The sequence below is a fragment of the Heliconius melpomene genome, chromosome 1 (assembly GCF_056956725.1).
Source record: "Heliconius melpomene rosina isolate 202511_hmr_F chromosome 1, ASM5695672v1, whole genome shotgun sequence".
In the NCBI taxonomy this organism is placed as follows: Eukaryota; Metazoa; Arthropoda; class Insecta; order Lepidoptera; family Nymphalidae; genus Heliconius; species Heliconius melpomene.
This window is the reverse complement of record NC_140389.1, coordinates 14,036,298-14,054,708: the sequence shown is the minus strand read 5'-3', so window position 1 is coordinate 14,054,708 and position 18,411 is coordinate 14,036,298. Positions and strand designations below refer to the sequence as shown.

At 32.8% G+C, this 18,411-nt stretch overlaps 1 protein-coding gene and 1 long non-coding RNA gene across 7 annotated transcripts in view; both read left to right on the top strand.

Moving 5' to 3' along the window:
- The window catches only part of LOC146541609 (uncharacterized), a 240,467-nt gene that overhangs the window by 170,731 nt on the left and 51,325 nt on the right, over positions 1 to 18,411 (top strand). The gene's annotated exons all lie outside the window — the stretch shown is intronic.
- On the top strand, positions 1,586 to 6,943 carry LOC146541610 (uncharacterized). The gene has a single exon (XM_085189047.1). The coding sequence runs from the start codon at positions 1,735 to 1,737 to the stop codon at positions 3,151 to 3,153; it is 1,419 nt and encodes a 472-aa protein (XP_085045173.1). The 5' UTR covers positions 1,586 to 1,734; the 3' UTR covers positions 3,154 to 6,943.

Below are 18,411 nucleotides of genomic sequence, written 5' to 3'. Positions count from 1 at the left end.
TTTTTATATGAAGAAATATCGGTCAGTGTCAATATACCAAAAACATTTATCTATATAAAATTGAAAAGCACTTGTAATTAAGTAGCCATAGATAAAAACAACAACAATATTAAGTATTATTAATAGTAAGTATTCATATAAAATGGTATGCCTAATGCATTTTCAAATGGATTAGAATTTACAATTGAAACAAGGAAGTCAACAGCAAGGAAAGTCGCATTTCAATCAATTACTGTCAACACGTAAGGGGTGAGCTTGGATTTAATCAAATCCCGGGATAGTTGATAGATTCAGGCACTTTTTCGTCCCCCGGGATAGCGATCCCGCGATCCCGCCCCAGTGTTTAAACCGTATTAATTTAAACACTACTTTCACTATAATCGATGGGGTGTAGTGGCGTATGCCGCGAATTCATTAGGAATTTTGTGTTGAATTTTATGAATTATTTTTTTTGTCATACACGCAATTATTCGATATTTTATATGTGAAGGTAGATTTAAAAACAGATAATCAGAAATGTGATCTTCTTATATTAATATTTATTAACAATTGTGTTCATTTCTTTGTGACCATATCTTAAAACATATTTGTTTGTCTATGTATAGGTATAGTTTTTTAATAATAATAATTTATTAATAAAATAAAAAAACCGTTGTTATTAAAATTTTACTTTTTTTATAGGTGTCTTGATATCTTAACGATTAAAAAAATATTATTTAAAATGAAACGTAAATATGTGTGGTTTCCCTATTTTTCATCACAGTGATGTTATATTACTCAAACTCTTTATTTTGGACCGACACAAATTAGTCTATTATTAGACATAACCAAATAATATTTTATAATTTTAATTATTATAACAACAAAGATGACATTTATTAATATTCTTTTATGATATAAATTAATAAACAAAACATTCCGGATGTGGAGCCGGTCACACATTTGGCACCCTACCGTCACGGTGCCGGCCGGGACTCGAACCCCAGGGTGGGCGAACGTTCCCACGAGCGAAGCTATTGTCTCTCACGGTCACCATCGCATCGCCGTGATTATTGCGGTCCCTTGTTACCTCTTGTAATTGTCTTAAGAAGAAAATATAAATGGCGATAGTTTAAACGATTTCTTCCACAATTTCAAAACTTCACTTTAAACGTACATATTTAAAAGTAAAAATATCTGATAAACAAAATTCAATCTATATAGACGAATGTCTGACTGATATCGAAAAGTCATCGATATACTTCATCTTTATAACTCTTTGCTTGGAAGAGAAAATCCGATGGTCATAGTCTACCTACCACTTCGTCGTCTTCCTTCAACTTAATAAAACTATGAAAACTGTAGGTTTGTTTAAGTATCTTCAATATTATTAATAAAACAACCACACCATCTAACAAAATGGCGAATTATTTATATAATTAAGCAACAGTAAATTTTCCATCTGTCATCAACACATGAACCAATTTGTAAGAATGGAAACCATGACGTACCTGGTTCCATCTGCCGGTTCCACTCTCTATATGCGGATCTCTTTAAAGCCGATTTCCCACATAGTCGAACAGTGTAAACAAATAATATTGTCAGTTCGAACGCACGTTTGGTGGACACTAGACGCGCGCGAGGTGATTTACGCTTAATACCTTATATAGCGACAGAACCAGTTTGACAAGGATTGCCGTATCGCTGTCTTTTGTACATCGATCGAGTGACGAATTAAAATGAACTCTATGGATTATGGCTAGTGAGTCTATTTTGGTTAATACAACTCCGAACGATGACTTTACAAATATTGAATGCAATGAAGACATAATAGAAAATAATATTATAGTGGAACAAACACATTTAATGGATTGTAGAAGTATGGAATCATTAGAAAGAAGGAAAAGGTATAGAGAGGAACCGGATACAAACTCAAACGAGTGGCAAACAGTGTCAAAACGTCCAGGGAAAAAAGTTAGGTCACAACAAAATTTGGAAGGTGATTTAATACAAATTTGTGTACGAAGTAGTCAAGTGTTACCTAAACAGTTTGCTTTAGCAAAACTATTACGGGATAATAATATTATTGATATTATTAAAATAAAATATGTCAATAATTATAAAATATACATATCTTTCAATAAAGAATTAAGTGCAGATTCGTTCTTAGCATGTACATCTTTCACAAATTTAGGCTGGCGATGTCAAAAAACTTCTGAATTAGGAATGTCATATGGAATCATTAAAAATATGGATTTAGAGCTATCTGATGAAGAATTATTGAACAATATAAGTAGTGATGTGGAAATCATTTCTGTTAAACGTCTTAACAGACGTAGTGAAGGAAAATGGGTGGAGAGTGAAACTGTGAAATTAATGTTCAAAGGTTCAAGTCTGCCTGCATATGTGTATATTCTAGGCTTAAGAATCAGGGTGGAATCTTACATATATCCTGTGACGCAATGTTCTAACTGCTGGAGATATGGGCACACGGCAAAATTTTGCCCTTCTAATAAAATAATTTGTCCAAAATGCGCATGCAACCATCCAAATTGTGAAGTTACTTTTTTTAAATGTGTTAACTGCTCTGGAAATCATATGGCATTGAATAAAATATGTCCAGTCTACAAAAAAGAAAGAAGAATTAGAGATATAATGTCTGAATATAATTGCACATATCAAAAAGCTCTAACTATTTATGTCGCACCGTCTCCAATTCTGAATACCGAGTCATATGAAGATCTAATAGATATGCAATATAAACATGTATATGCTGTAAATATTGAGGAACAACGAGTAGAAGGAATTAATAGTGAACAATTACAAATTAATAATTCAACTGTAAACAAAAATGACTTAAAGGAAAAAAAGAAGAAGAAACAACAAAATCAAAAAGAAGAAAACATAATTTTAGAAACAAATGAAACTAGAGAGAATGAACTTGATAATGAGAGCAACGTTGATAATTCTCAAGTCAATTATAAGGAAAGATTTAATAGTGGTTTGATAGATAAAATTAAAGTAGTTATATTTAAAAATAACTTAAATTTAAATACTAAGATAAAAGAAATAGTACAAATTATAATTGAATATTTCTCTGTTGTAGTGATAGATTTTTGTTCGGACTTATCAATAGTGAAGTGGTTGTTTAATAATTTAAGTAACAATGGGTAATAGGAGTAGAAATACTGTCAAATTGAATATCTTACAGTGGAATTGTAGGAGTCTGGTACCAAAACTAAAGACATTTGAATCACTTTTAATTCAAGAAAAGATACATATTGCTGCAATTTGTGAAACATGGCTAAAACCAGAAATTAATCTCAATGTTAAAAATTATAATATTTTTAGGCATGACAGAGTCAATTCATATGGAGGTGTGGCAATCTTAACTCATAAATCTATCATCGCATGTAAAACAGACTATAATAATTCTAATAATAATATTGAGGTTGTTGGTGTCAAAATACTGAACTGTGATCAGGTTTGTTATATTTATTCTGTATATTGCCCCAGTGACGCTCGTATCACTCAGTCTGAATGGGATCATTTACTGTCTTTTTGTGATGCTAAAACTTTATTATTGGGGGATTTTAATGCACATCATGTGGATTGGTCGTATAAAACGGACACACGTGGGACACAACTATATAATTCCATCCTAGACAGTAATTTTATAGCTTTAAATAATGGGAATGCAACAAGATTGCAATTAGTGCAGGGCGTGTTGCATAAATCCAGTCCAGATTTGTCTTTGGTTTCTTCAGATATCCCCTTCAATTTTGATTGGAGTGTAACTAATGAATCGCTTGGCAGTGATCACCTTATAATCAAATTATGTACTTCAATTCAGTTTAACACAAAATTTATAAAGAAACGAAACTTCAAATTAGCTAACTGGTGTGGTTATAGAACCTATATTAAAACACTATTTACAAACTTTGTTTTCACGGACGATATTCAACAAGATTATAATAATTTTGTTAATTTAATTAATAAGGCCGCTGAAAAGTTCATCCCCTTTTTTAAATGTTGTCTTTTGCCGTCGGACAAATTTACACCAAAATCTTATTGGAAACCAGAATTGAGTAGGGCGGTAGCTGTGCGTCGCATGGCCCTTGGAAATTTTCGTCGCAATCCAACTCCCAGAAATTATGAAATTCTAAAAGAAAAAATTCAAAGTTTCCAAAAACTCCTTAGGAGGGCACAGATAGAATCGTGGAATAGGTTTTGTACATCTATAGGCGAATCAACTTCATCTTTGGATATGTGGAACCAAATGAGATGGATTAAAGGTTATAAAATGCAAAAAACTAATATTGATGATGCAATGGCTACAAATTTATTAAGTAGTTTATGTCCGGATTCTGTATGCCGAAATAGTCCATTGTTTAACTCATCTAATCCACAATTAGAGTCTAGGATCACGGAGAACGAATTAAGGTCCTGTATTAAATCTAAAGATACAGCTCCAGGTCATGATAATATTTCGTATTCTATGATTAATTACTTATCATCTAATGCTCTGACGGTTTTGGTAGGTATTTACAATAGGATTCTGATAAATAGCTGTATTCCGAAACAATGGCGGTATATATCAGTTATACCAATTCCAAAGCCTGGTCGCGATATATCAAATGCTGGAGCTCTACGTCCGATATCATTAATATCCTGTTTATGCAAAATTTTTCATTCCGTACTTCAAAAAAGATTGGAATGGTATATAGAAAATAAGGGTTTTTTTTCACCAAGCACAGTAGGATTTAGGAAAATGAGATCTACTGTGGATTGCCTTAGTGTTTTGGTATCTGCAATACAATTAAACTTCACAAAAAATCTTCCAACGATAGCCTGTTTTGTAGATCTTGATAATGCATACAATAATTTGGATATTTATTCTTTAATGAAAACGCTTGATGATATAGGTATTGGTTCCATAATGTGTAAATATATATGGAAGATTCTGTCTGAGAGATATCTTCAAATTAATGTTAATAATAATATTATTTCTCGTAAGACTTGCCAGGGTTTAGCACAGGGAGATCCTTTGTCTCCCTTATTATTTAATATTGCTACTTATAATATATGTGAAACCATGAGCAATATTAATTTTTTACAATATGCTGATGATTTTGTTTTATATACATCATGTTCTAATATAAATGAAGGGCAAGCCACTTTACAGATGGCTATTAATAAATTTTATAATTGTGTCAGTGAGATAGGTATGAAAATTTCAACATCTAAAAGCAAAATTATTGTATTTAAAAAGGGCATTAATAGATTTCCTGTTAAAATATATGTCAATGAAAAACTGTTAGAAGTAGTAGAAAACGTTAAATATTTGGGTTGTTGGCTGGATAGATCTTTGAGATGGGCTAAACAAGTCAATGAATTGCAGGGAAAAATTTTAAAATTTCTTAATATCTTTAAAGTGCTAGCTGGGTCTGGATGGGGAGTTCATCCCAAACACCTTAGACGTATTTATTTATCTTCTATTCGAAGTCGTTTAGATTATGCAAGTTTTTTAATAGATGACAGCAGTGAAGCACATTTAAAAAAATTGGACTTAGTGCAAAATAAAGCGTTAAGAATTATTGGCGGCTATGTTAGAAGTACGCCAACTCATGTTATGGAATCTGATCTGGGTATACAGCCTCTTCAATTTAGAAGATTCTATCTAGGCGGTAAGTTTTGGTTGAGATCTAAGTCATTTAAATTGTCTAATACTATTCAGATTTTAGAAACTTCTATTGCAAGTGATGTGTTAAATAAATGGAAAAGAAAACGTAAACCATTATTATTAAATATTCATAAGCGATTTAGATATCTTGAAGTAAATCAGAGTAACAACATTAATTTCTTTTCTTTTGATACTTGGATAAACAACTTAGCGGTAGAAAATGTAATTAAAATAAATATTGACAACTTCAATAAACCTAAAAGGACTTACAATATTGATTACTTGGGTGATCACTGCCAACGGTTTATAAGCAATGATTATAGTGACTTCTATAAGATTTATACAGATGGGTCTAAAGAAGGCAATTTATCAGGGGCAGCTTTTTATGATGAACAAAATTCGGAATTTATTAAATTTCAAATCAATAAAAATATTTCCATCATGCATACAGAACTAATCGCCATTTGTGAAGCACTATCGTATATTTCGTCAGTAAATCATACCAAATTTGTCATATTTTCTGACTCCAAGAGTTCTCTTCAACACATTGCTCGATGTACCTCTAATCCTAAAGGTATACCCGTAGCATTTAATATTTTAAAATTAATTCATGAGTATAATCAGCAGAATAAATTAGTAGTCTTACAATGGATCCCTTCACACGTTCATATTTTAGGTAATGAAATTGCTGATACACTAGCCAAGGAGGGAATTACGGATGGTGTTCCAATGACTATCGAACCGGTATCTTCTGATTGTGTTTATTTAATTAGGAATTTGTGTTACTCGTTTTGGAAGGAATATTTTGACCAACGATCTCTAACTAAGGGTATTTGGTACAGAACTATTCAAGCGGAACCTTCAATAAAATCGTGGATTGACTCTGTTTGCCTAAATAGAAAAGATTGTGTGACGTGTTTAAGACTTAGGTCGGGACACATTCCATCAAACAAATTCGCATTTCTAATGAAAAAAATTGATTCTCCTAATTGTTGTACATGCAACACCATAGATGACGTATATCATGTTACGATGGAATGTGTCCAGAATGAGCCTCTGAGACGTCGGTTAATTTGCAGAGATTTCTACAATGATATAGGAGCATGTAATAGTGCTTTAGCAGTGCCAGACTCTGTGGTAGGAAAAAAAATATTGTATATAGTTCAGAATAAAAATAATTGATTGTAACTAACATTAATTAGAATGTTAACCAAACAGGGCGGCATGGTCGTTGTCACGACAAAGCTCTTAAATAAAAGGAAAAAAAAAAAAAAAAAAAAATAATATTGTCGCCTAATTCCTTACTCAAACATTCGTATTTGTTCTCGAGATTGACACCGGCCCGCCCCCGGCCCAGCCCGGCGGTCCCTTTGTTTTTATGTCGTCAATATTTAGTCTCATTTGTCATTAAGTGTTTTCGAACGGCGATTCGTTGACACCGGCTAAAAGTGGGTGGTGCTGTGGGATGTGTGTGGCGTTAGATGACGTGATACGTAAACATGAGATCTAGATCTTTGTTTAGATAATATGCCAGAACCTAAGAAGATACAAGTATGTACACGTTATATTTTTCACTTATTGCAATTACAATTTTAAAATTATTTCCACCATTAAGAAAAACATCTTAAAATATTTTCTATAAAATCGATAATTTCCTTCACAAAATGCAATGGTCAAGCTGTAATTCGTGTGTACGGTGTACAGAGCCTACCTGGGGGACGACGGTACCGTTACGGCTGCTAACGATTCCGAGAAGGTCAGCGTCTAAGCTAAATTCCATTTATATTTTTTGCCTCGCCTCGACTTTGCTTGCCTCAACATAAGCAAGGCTAAATACGTTACATTCAAAGTAAAACGGGGTAAAAATTAATGTATAAGTATTTTAATATTATTGACAATTTTTATAATAGGTTATATTGTATATTAGCCATAGACAAATATTAATTCTAACGTCGAGTCGATATAATAAATACCTATTTCGAAATATAAATAGCATTTCATAATACTTATATGAATATAACTTTTATTCGAACAATAGGCGGGGTTGCTTGCGGTTACTTTATTCATGTATTTTGTAACACCCAAAGCGAGCGGTAGTCGTTTGAAAAAAAGCAATAAAAATGTTTTGGAAAGTTTTATTACGGTAAAGGGTTCGGCCAGAATTATAAAACAATTAAGCCGGCGAAGTCGTAAAGCTGTGTTGTCTGTTTACCTAACTGTTGTGGACTGTGCTCGAAGACCGCATTTGTCGGAATTATGAAAAAATTATGAATATTAGATATGTACCTACCTCTTTACTCATATAAAAAAAAATGCATCATTCTTTACTTTTCATATTTCAGTTTTTTCCAAATCAAGAAAACGTAAGTATTTAACGTTTTTATAATACGTTTTTTGCATTACCAAAGCTGTGATAGTAAACTATAGTTATTATAGTATTTTTATCTTAAACCAACAAACATAATAATAAATATTAGTCATATTATCTTAGTCAAGCCAGTTCGGGGAAACGATACATTATCAGTTGAAATCAGTGATTTCACTTGACAAAGTATTTAAAATATTTTTAAACTTTGATTACAATAACAAACTCTTTTTTTATCTATAATGAAAACTGGGTGGAAAGTGGTTATAACTAAACTAGCGGACGCGCGCAGCTTCGCTTGCGTATTTAGGGGTGAATTCTAATAAACCACGAAACAATTAAATATTTTTAAGAGTCTAAATTTCAAATTTTATAAAAATCGGTGGCGATTCAAAGATTTTTCCATACAAACTTTCAACCCCTTATTTGCACCCTTAGGGGGTGAATTCTAGAAAACCATGAAAAACATGTTCAATTAAATATTTTTAAGAGTCTAAATTAAAAAAAAATTAATAATGGGTGGCGTTTTAAAGATTTTTCCATACAAACTTTCAACCCCTTATTTACACCTTTAGGGGGAGAATTCTAGACAACGATGAAACACGTGTTCAATTAAATACTTTTAAAAATCTAAATTTCAAATTTTATAAAAATCGGTGCTGATTTAATTTTTTTTCCATACAAACTTTGAATCCCTTTTTCACCCCTTTAGGGTTAAAATTTTTCAAAATCCCTTCTTAGTGGATGTCCAGATTACGAAAGTAAACATCTGTCCAAATTTCACGTTTCTACGCACAGCGATTACGGCTGTGCGTGCGTCTTAACTCAGTCAGTGAGGACCAGTCGTTTTATATATATAGATAATGAAATACTTACCTACATCGGTAAATGTATAAATAAATAGTTTTGTTTTATTAGCCTAACGCTGTACCTATACCACACATGGCAGGGTAACCAGGGGGAATCTAGTGTTGAGACACTCCGCTTACCACTTTCTCGACAGGGACCCACAACCTGTCTCGTTTACCACAACTGGTCTGAAATAAAAATAATTATATTATTTTTTTCAAATATTTTTACTGATAGCATTTTTTTAGAAATTACAAAAACTAGAGCGACCCAAACGCGACTTCGCCCTCGGAATGTTATTGTTATATTATAACAACATTCTTTACAATAAAATTATAATCAAAATCCTAGGTATATAAATTTTAGCCTATCTATATATATAAAATCGAAAAGTCACTCACTCATCACGAAATCTCAGAAACTACATGTGCTAGGAGTCTCAAATTTTGCATAGGAGTTACTTATAGGACGTAGGTGCTCGCTAAGACGGGAATTTACAATATTCGACTTCTAAGGGGTTGTTTTTGGGGTCGAAAGTTTGAATGTAACTTCGTTACTACAAATGCTAGGAGTCTCAAATTTTGCATACACGTCACTAGGACGTAGTCATGGAGACAGAAATTAATAATAACATAGTTCACGCGGGTGAAACCGCGAGCGAGCCGCTAGTAAGGTATATTTCTGTAAAGTGTCATCTAAATCCGTTCAGTAGGTTCAGCGTGAAAGTAGAACAGAAATCTTCAGAAACTTTCACATTTATAATATTAGTAGGAAGTTACAAAGAATATAAACAAGCACATATTGACAGACTAAAATCTTCAAAAGAAAACTAAAATGTAAAAGATTTTTCTTATTTTACCCACTTAGACAGAATTAAAACATGTCCCACCTACCGGACGTATCAAAAGAGTTATTTACGGAATCTATTGAAGTTCCAAATGATATAAATTATTGCGCTTACTATTTGCACAATATATTGAAAAAACTTAATTGAAATAGCTCATTTTAAGTTTTTATCACAAAATATATAGCTAATATAAGTGTTTTTTTTTCACTTTATTCTCTGAACAGTTTTTTTCATTCCTGACGATATAAAGCAAACTTTTAAATAGTCTGCTTCTGAGAAAAGCTTCAGAAGCAAACCGCTACTACTTTGAAAGGCTATTCGTAGGAATAGTAGTGGACTATAGTAGTATAGTCCATTTTTTTCACACATTTATAATTTTTCTTAAAAATCGAAATGAAGTGCTTCCAGTTAAAAATAACTGGTAAAATAACAAACGTTAATATAAAAACGAATAAACGACAATTATGCTCCATTAAAAATTAAAAAGTCAAATTGGTACGATTTTTCTTAATCTACAATCCATCGCGTGGGACATTCGTAATGCATTGATTGCGTGCCACAACAAGTTCGGTAATGAAACGCTAAAAGGTTTGATAACGTTACAGAACGTAAGTAATCTCAATAATGAGTCACCATTTGGAAGTCTGGAAAAGATTTGCAATAACCGCCCAATTGAGTAAGATTTTGACAACTTAGGTAATGAAAGTTATTTTCGTCTAAGCATTTTTGTACGACTTTTGTTTGTTTTGCTTTACTTTTGAATGTTTATCCTTGTTTGTTTTGTAATAAAATATTAAGTTTGTTTACATTAATTTGGTAAAATTAATAATCGATAGTACATATCACAGTATTAATATATAACAGGTACATAGAAGTTTCTAATTTGAGAACATATTATATACGTGGGAAACTTGGTAGGTACAATAGGATATTTTCTCTGCACATAGCGGGGTAGGCAGAGAGAACCTGAGGAATCTAATGTTAAAACACTATGTTCTCATTAAGATACTTCCGTTCCCCAATTCCGCCGAAAAGTTGCGCTTTGCTTCGACACCAGGGCGAAGAAATAAAAGTATTAAATATGTAAGTAATTTAATATTTTTATTCGTTTGTTTGAGTGGGAATTGAACCCTCAACCTGTCGCGCTTACAATCACACTTATGCCTCTACACCACGACTGGAATATATAATAATTACCTATATATCTAATATTAATAATAAAATCCCCATTGATTGCTAATCAAACATAAATACAAGCCGTTACTAAAAGATGTTATAAATAAAAAAACAGGCGTGGGGCGCCGTGAGTCGCGATAGAGTCATTAGCCAGGGGCGGACTCGAATAATTAAAAGCAAATAAACTCGACACGGATTACCTTATCTTGAATCTTGATTCACTGTTGAAATTTTAGTTTAGTTTTCTATATCACGAACTTTCACGCACTTTAATTTTGTACATTTTGTATGACGGACGAACTAACAATATTTTAACGAAATATTATATCAGAATATTATTTTAATAAAGTTATGTAAATTGCACACAATACCGTCAACCAATAAATATTATTTATGCATAAGACTACGAAACGCAAAGGTTATTAACCTGCATGAGTTCACATGGGTTGATTTTAAAACAACATATATTTATTATGCAAATACTTTTATTTTTAATTGTAGTTATAAGTGAATTGTAATGAATTTAGGATTCAGCTTAGGAAAAACGTACAATTTTTATGCCCTAAACTATTAATAGACCATTAATTTTTTTCGAGCCTGTCCCTTAATAGTTATGATGGTAATACTGGTGTCGAGGCAAAACGCGGCGTTGAGTTGAAAAATTCAGCGGAAATTGGGGAACGGAGTGTATTAATACTAGGTTCCCTCTGCCTACCGTGCTGTAATACTTTGTTCCCTCTGCCTACCCTGCTGTATGTTGATTTTAGATGAGAACACTCATTTGGCTACATAACGCCCCCATCATATCAGAACCCGTAACGGAATCGAAACAAGGATATAGTCCTGACAGGCGAGTGTTTGTTCAATTTATATGTGACCTATGAAGGGCCCTCGAGTGCAGAGACGCGCCGGCGCCTTGTAGTTACCGGGTACCGGGTCACTTTGGACAATCAATAACTTTTATGATTAAAAATTGTATTAAATTGATTATATTATAACTAACACTAGTTGGATGTAGATAAGTAGGTTACTTCTTATATCGTAAGCCAGTTAATTTAATGTATTTTTTTAAATAATTACAATACTAAATGTGAAATGAAATACTAAAAATTAATGCAACATTTTAAAAATGTAACAAAATCTAATATAGGAACTAAAATATTTAGTGAAGGACTACACGATGGACTTGAGATGAGGAGATGAAGAACGTGGCTGACAGCATATGGTTGGTGTTCCACGCAGGAGGAAGCTGATGTCCAGGAGTGATCAGTGAGCTGAAAAAAATATTAGAAATATAGGGAGTATACAATATAGTGTTTATACAGTAAGTTCAGTACACGGCCTTACTAACTTTTGTTTAATCTTATATGTAGATACTAGGTACTAAAATAATCATTAAAATAATTTAATATTTTTAAATAGTAAATGTCTAAGCCGTCTACGGACATGTGCGGTGACATAAAACCCATTCTCTATAGATATCTTCTTTTTCCTTTTTTTAAATGATGTACACATCCCGTATTATCTATCCCTCACGTGTTAATTTGATAAACGTCATTAGTCGCTTCTGGTCTTCGTGTGTTGAAGAAATTAAGTAATTATACTTTTTAAGTCTATGTTATGTTGTTTACGACGCAGTAAAATTTAAATGGATGGTTTTAGTGTCTCTCTAAAACTTTGTTTTTGAATATTAAGATGCAACTGACTTGTAAATAAAGTGTATGAAAATTAATTGTCTTGTTTTTCAGCGTAATACTGTATCCCGCTCATAGCAGGGTAGGCAGAGGGAACCTAAAGTTGAGACTCTGTTCCCATTAAACACCTCCGATCCCCACTTTACGCCGAATTCTGGCGGCATTGCATGTTGAGTGGGGGATCTCAACGCCGCGTTACTAGAGAGGGAAAATGAAAATATTAGTAATTTCTTTGTCTCAAGTAGGAATCGAACGCACAACCTATCGCGTTTACTATCGCACGCTTGTGATGTGATTTATACAATATTGCTAATGACAAAATTCTTGTCCGAAATGTAGTTTGTGTTTTACGAAGGATATTTTAGTAAAGACTTAGTGTTCAAGTGGAAGTCATTGCTACATTGTTGACCTGACGACAGAATTTTCTCCAACTGGTGTACTTATAAAGCAACAATAATAATAACTAAGTTCTTCTCCCATCAATTTTAATTTCGAAATAATAAAAACAAACATCTCCTAGAAGTTGCCGCGATTAAAAATAAAATATAAATAGTGGTTCATCTACAATAGCACATACGACGCGCGAGATCGAAAAGGCTGGCAGTAAATAAACAGTTGATACTGACTACACATCATTACTTCGAAGAGATGAAATGCACGTGGTGGTCAGATTTCAACTCTAATACCTCCACATTAAGGGCAAAATTCAAATGTCATGTTCTTTCTTATTTCAGTAGGTTAGTGGAAGCGAGAGGAGTCAGGTTAAACGGTTAGCAAATATCTATTCGGATTCGTCTTGGTCGTTGGAGAAACATCGCGAAATGGTTACAAAGCTCGGCACACATGACATTGTTGGTTTACTCAGTTCCACTGAAATATTTTCTTTAAAATATCCTATGCGCTGATGCGCTAGTGTAAAATGACATGCTTCGCGGATAATAATTATATACTGGCAAATTTATGTGTGTGTTCTCTTCGCTTTACGTTGTACCTATCCCGCATTCAACATGGCAGCAGAGAGAACGTACTGTTAAGACACTCCGTTTCCCACGTTGTGTGTAAACATCTTGTCTCAATCCTGTCCTTTAGATCAAGTATATTCACGCCCCTTTTGATATCCTTGATGTTGATTAACTTATAGCATATTAAAAATATGTAATGTCTTATTTATATATATAAAATCGAAAGGTCACTCACTCATCACGAAATCTCAGAAACTACAAGTGCAAAGAAGGAATCTCAAATTTTGCATAGGAGCTACTTATAGGACGTAGATGCTCGCTAAGACGGGAATTTGCAATATTCGACTTCTAAGGGGTTGTTTTTGGGGTCGAAAGTTTGTATGAAACTTCATTACTACAAATGCTAGGAGTCTCAAATTTTGGATAGACTTCACTAGAACATAGTCATGGAGACAGAAATTAATAATAACATAGTTCACGCGGGTGTAACCGCGAGCGGGCCGCTAGTAAACATATAAAGCTTATAATCTATAATATGTGACAGTTTACTTTTCTAGTAGCTACTGCTACTTTCTTATAAATAATGACGATCCATCTAAAAGTATCCAATTATTATTTTTAATTTATTACGTACCGCAAATAATTCTTGAATCAGATACACCTTATTAGATAATTAATTTAGAAACCAATACAATAATTCATATAAAAGTAGATAATTACAACAACTGCCATATTACTTTAACTCGGAAGCATCCTCGAGAACCCCAAAAATAATCGCCCATCAATCATCCGTCCAAATTTGGTAAAAAAAGCCGCTTTGTCGGAACAAAACCAACGTAATTGCTGGATAAAAAACAAAGGTGGAAATTTATAACGAGATGAAATTCCCAAATCATTCTGTTTAGTGCAAAATTATAGTTTTAAAGTGTTTTAAACGAACGTTTAGGTGATTTGTTGGTCTGTAATGGTCCTCATTACGCAGCGGCGTGCTCTGGGACGGGCGAGTGCGCAATCTGTGAACAAAAAATAAGCTTAATTTCATACCTGTTTACCTTTAATTTTGTAATGATATAGAACGATTCTTACACGCGCTTCTTCGCTTTTAATTATTTTACAAAAGCGACAGCGTGAAGACATCTCATTTGTACGTATTTCGCGCAAATAATTGAACAAATTTATATGCAATTATTGTTTTTTTTTTATTGAATATGAATTCTTTTTTATGATGATATGTGCGTACCCGTTCTGAGAAGGACATTGGATTCTGCCAACCAAAATGTCACATCTGTAAATGAAAATAAAAGCCTTTGAGCTTAACTCACAAATGCCGGAGATATATGATTTAAGAAGAAAATTAAGTACTTTTTTAATAATATTGGTTTGCATATTTTAATTTATTTTATTGTAATTCAGGATCCAAATTTACGTTAATAATATGTCACTCAGGAATAAATACAAAGTAGTAACTATTTCATATTGTTTTTCCCGTATTTTCGAGCAAATATTAAACTGCCGTAGTATTCTTTTCCTAACCGGATATATTTTACCTTAACCTATTTCATTATATACACATAAAAACAAAGTATCTAAGGGCTGTCCGACTATAGTCCAGCAGCTAGTTGACGTCACGCTGTGGGTGCCGACACGTCGCCGTCACGCTCCACAAACAGCGAGGTTACCGCAGCCTTGACGTCGCCTCACATTGCGCACCGGCACAGAACAACCTTTTTTAACTGAATACTTAGTGACCAGTGATCAAATGCGAATCAGGTCGATGAGGTCTTCCGTATTTGATGTCATTTTGGTTTAAGATGATAATTATGATTAATTGTTGACCGCGACAAGTAAATAGCTGAAGATTTTCTGAGTAATATTTTTATAGTATCCATTAATCCTAATAAGTAGGCATAGGATATATATATTTTGCGTTGAATTTTACTTTATTAACCTCTTAATCTTCATTTACATTAATAAGCAACAATTCTGCGAAAAGGCTAACAAAGAACAGAACTTATAGAAGGCCTATGGTCCGAGCTAAACTTAACCTGAACCCTTAATTAAAACCTAAATCTGAAACCGCCAACCATTGTACAACATTTACGCTTCACGCTGTAACCCGCACATATCAGAGGGAACCTGGCAAACTAGTGTTAGTACACTCCGTTCCCATTAAGACTTTTATGGTCCGTTCCACACTTTCCGCCTAATTCTGAAGGCATTGCGTGTTGAGTGGGGGAACTCAATGTATGGTAAAAACTACGCGAGTGGGAATCGAACCCACAACCTGTCGCTATTTACAATCACAACTTGAGCCACTATGGCGTCTCACATGTTTTTTATTAATAGTAAATTTTATTATCTTAACAGAATTCTCGCACTTCACACCAAAAAAAATCCTAAGCGATTCTTTCCTATACTTTCCATCCATTTTATAATTACCAACCATATCAACCTCTCAACCCGGTTGTCAGAATACCCACATTCTGCCAACCAGGTTGAGCTGAAACTTGATATGATAAATTATATTGTAATATATTTTTGGCTTTACATACAAATATTAAATCTATTGATGAATTATCGCCACCAGTCATGCACGTCCCAAATATGACAATACTTTTTCCGTTGATATATAAGGAAGGTTAGGTATATGAAAGTACAAAATATAAAATGTTATATGTATAAAATGTATAAAATATGAGGATTATCACCACGCTAAATCGCCTCATACGTGCTTGATTGATTTCTGATGCTGCAATTAGTAATAGGTAAGTATATTATTATAAAAAATATTATTTAATTTTATTTTACATCCCACTTTTGTTAAAACAAAAGGTTTACTATTAACACTGTGAAAAAATATAGATAAAAAACGCATTTAAATTACCTACCTGTCATAAAATAAGATGTAACGCCGTCACTGTCCCGACATTCAGGTAGCGTTTAAAACAAAGGACAAACTTCTTTTTTAAGTGTGGTAATGCAGTTGTACTTATACCGTCGCCCTGGGTAGGCATGGCGAATGCCATCGAAGACAATGGCGCGAAAACCCCATAAAACTTAGGCCATAAAACTCTGTCCAAAATATTTACGGCGCGTGACAAATACCCATATCTTTGTCTTGAAGATGTCTCGCCAATTCGTCGTGGTTGATTCCAGACATTTGCAGCATCTAACACCCGATGACTATATAGCGAGTTTCGTATTGTTTAAAAGAAAATTCTTTACGTACGTAACTAATAAATATATAGGTACAGACACAGGTATTTTTTTAAACTTTTTACCCAATAAGCGTTTACGAGACTACGTGATGGATGACATAGGTAAAGCTACCCGATCGAGGAAATCTTCTGCTGCAAGATGATGATGATGATTCCAGTTAATAATTCATGTTAATATTTAAACAACTTTGTAAGTTAAATTAGGTGTAGTACACAGTTAAACAAATCAAAGTAGCTAAGTGTCAGATCCAGAAATAATATTCTGTACATTAGTAAGTACAGAATATTATTTCTGGATCCTGCGAACCTAGAATCTCGAAGTTTATGTTGCATTTAATTACCTAAACACCCACAGGTAATATTTACATTTGATAATTGCTTTACTTCATAAAAAAATATTCACCTAAAATTTCAACCATAAAAGGAGCCTTATACTTGCCTTGTGACCTGCCCAGACGTGTGTGACTCATACAAATTGGGTTATCGAAAAACGTAAGTATGTATACTTACAAATTATAGCGCCTATTTCATTTTACGATTGTATGAAAAAAATATTAATTTTATATTAATTTAAAATGCTATGTACAGATTAAAATTATATTTTTAAAACATAGAATGACATAAACATTTGAAATTATATTGTAATTACAATTATTTGACGGTAGGTACCTAAAGCTTTTTCATACTATAAAGCTAAAAATAATATATTTTTATAGATATTGGTAAAAATAATAATTACTATTATTATTAAAATTAATTAATGTAATTTATAAATATGTACAGCTGGGTTACCGTTCACGCTGAAAATAAATGCAATGAATGCAAAACAAACTGCAAATCCGTTCAAAATATTTATATATATTTTTTTAGTTTGTGGTAGGTAATCAATTACTTATGTAAACATTGTTAAACAAACGAAATTTCGATCCTTATTTTCATTTATTGAAATATATCGAAGGTATGTAGTTGAAATACAATTTTGTAAAAAATATTTGAACCCGTTAGAATTGTCATAATTTTCAATTTTATAAAGTAATTTAATTTTCAAATATAACAAAAACCTTTTATTTACACGTGAAAGTTAAGGTTATAAATATTTATACGACCATCCCTGGATCGGAGTGGAAGGCGATAGCACGTGCCAGCGCACAAAACATTTACGATATTAAGAGCGGCCTCGCACTGCCGTGGGCGATCGGACAGAACAAAAAAGTTGTCTTTTTACTTCGAATCGTTAGTTATAAAGTCTCGGCTGGCCGATGGCTGTGAAAGTTCACACAACAATTTAAAATTTTATCACCAAGCCACCGATGGACTCTCATTAACTTAGGCGACGATATAACGCTAATTGTTTTACTGTTTTCACGAATTATTGGAAAAAAATTGTAGCGTATATAATATGATGTTACTATGTATGTATATACCTACCATAAAATATACTCACATAGGTAAAATGTCTGTTTCTATTTGATTTTATAAGACTATATTTTAAATCCTAGTTTGACTTTTTGAATTTTACGTTGAAACCCAGTTTTTCTTTTTTAGTACATTATTGTGACCTTTGCTCATATACAGTTAGCATATAAACAAAGATTACAATCATATACCTACGACTTTTAACCTAAACTAGACTGAATT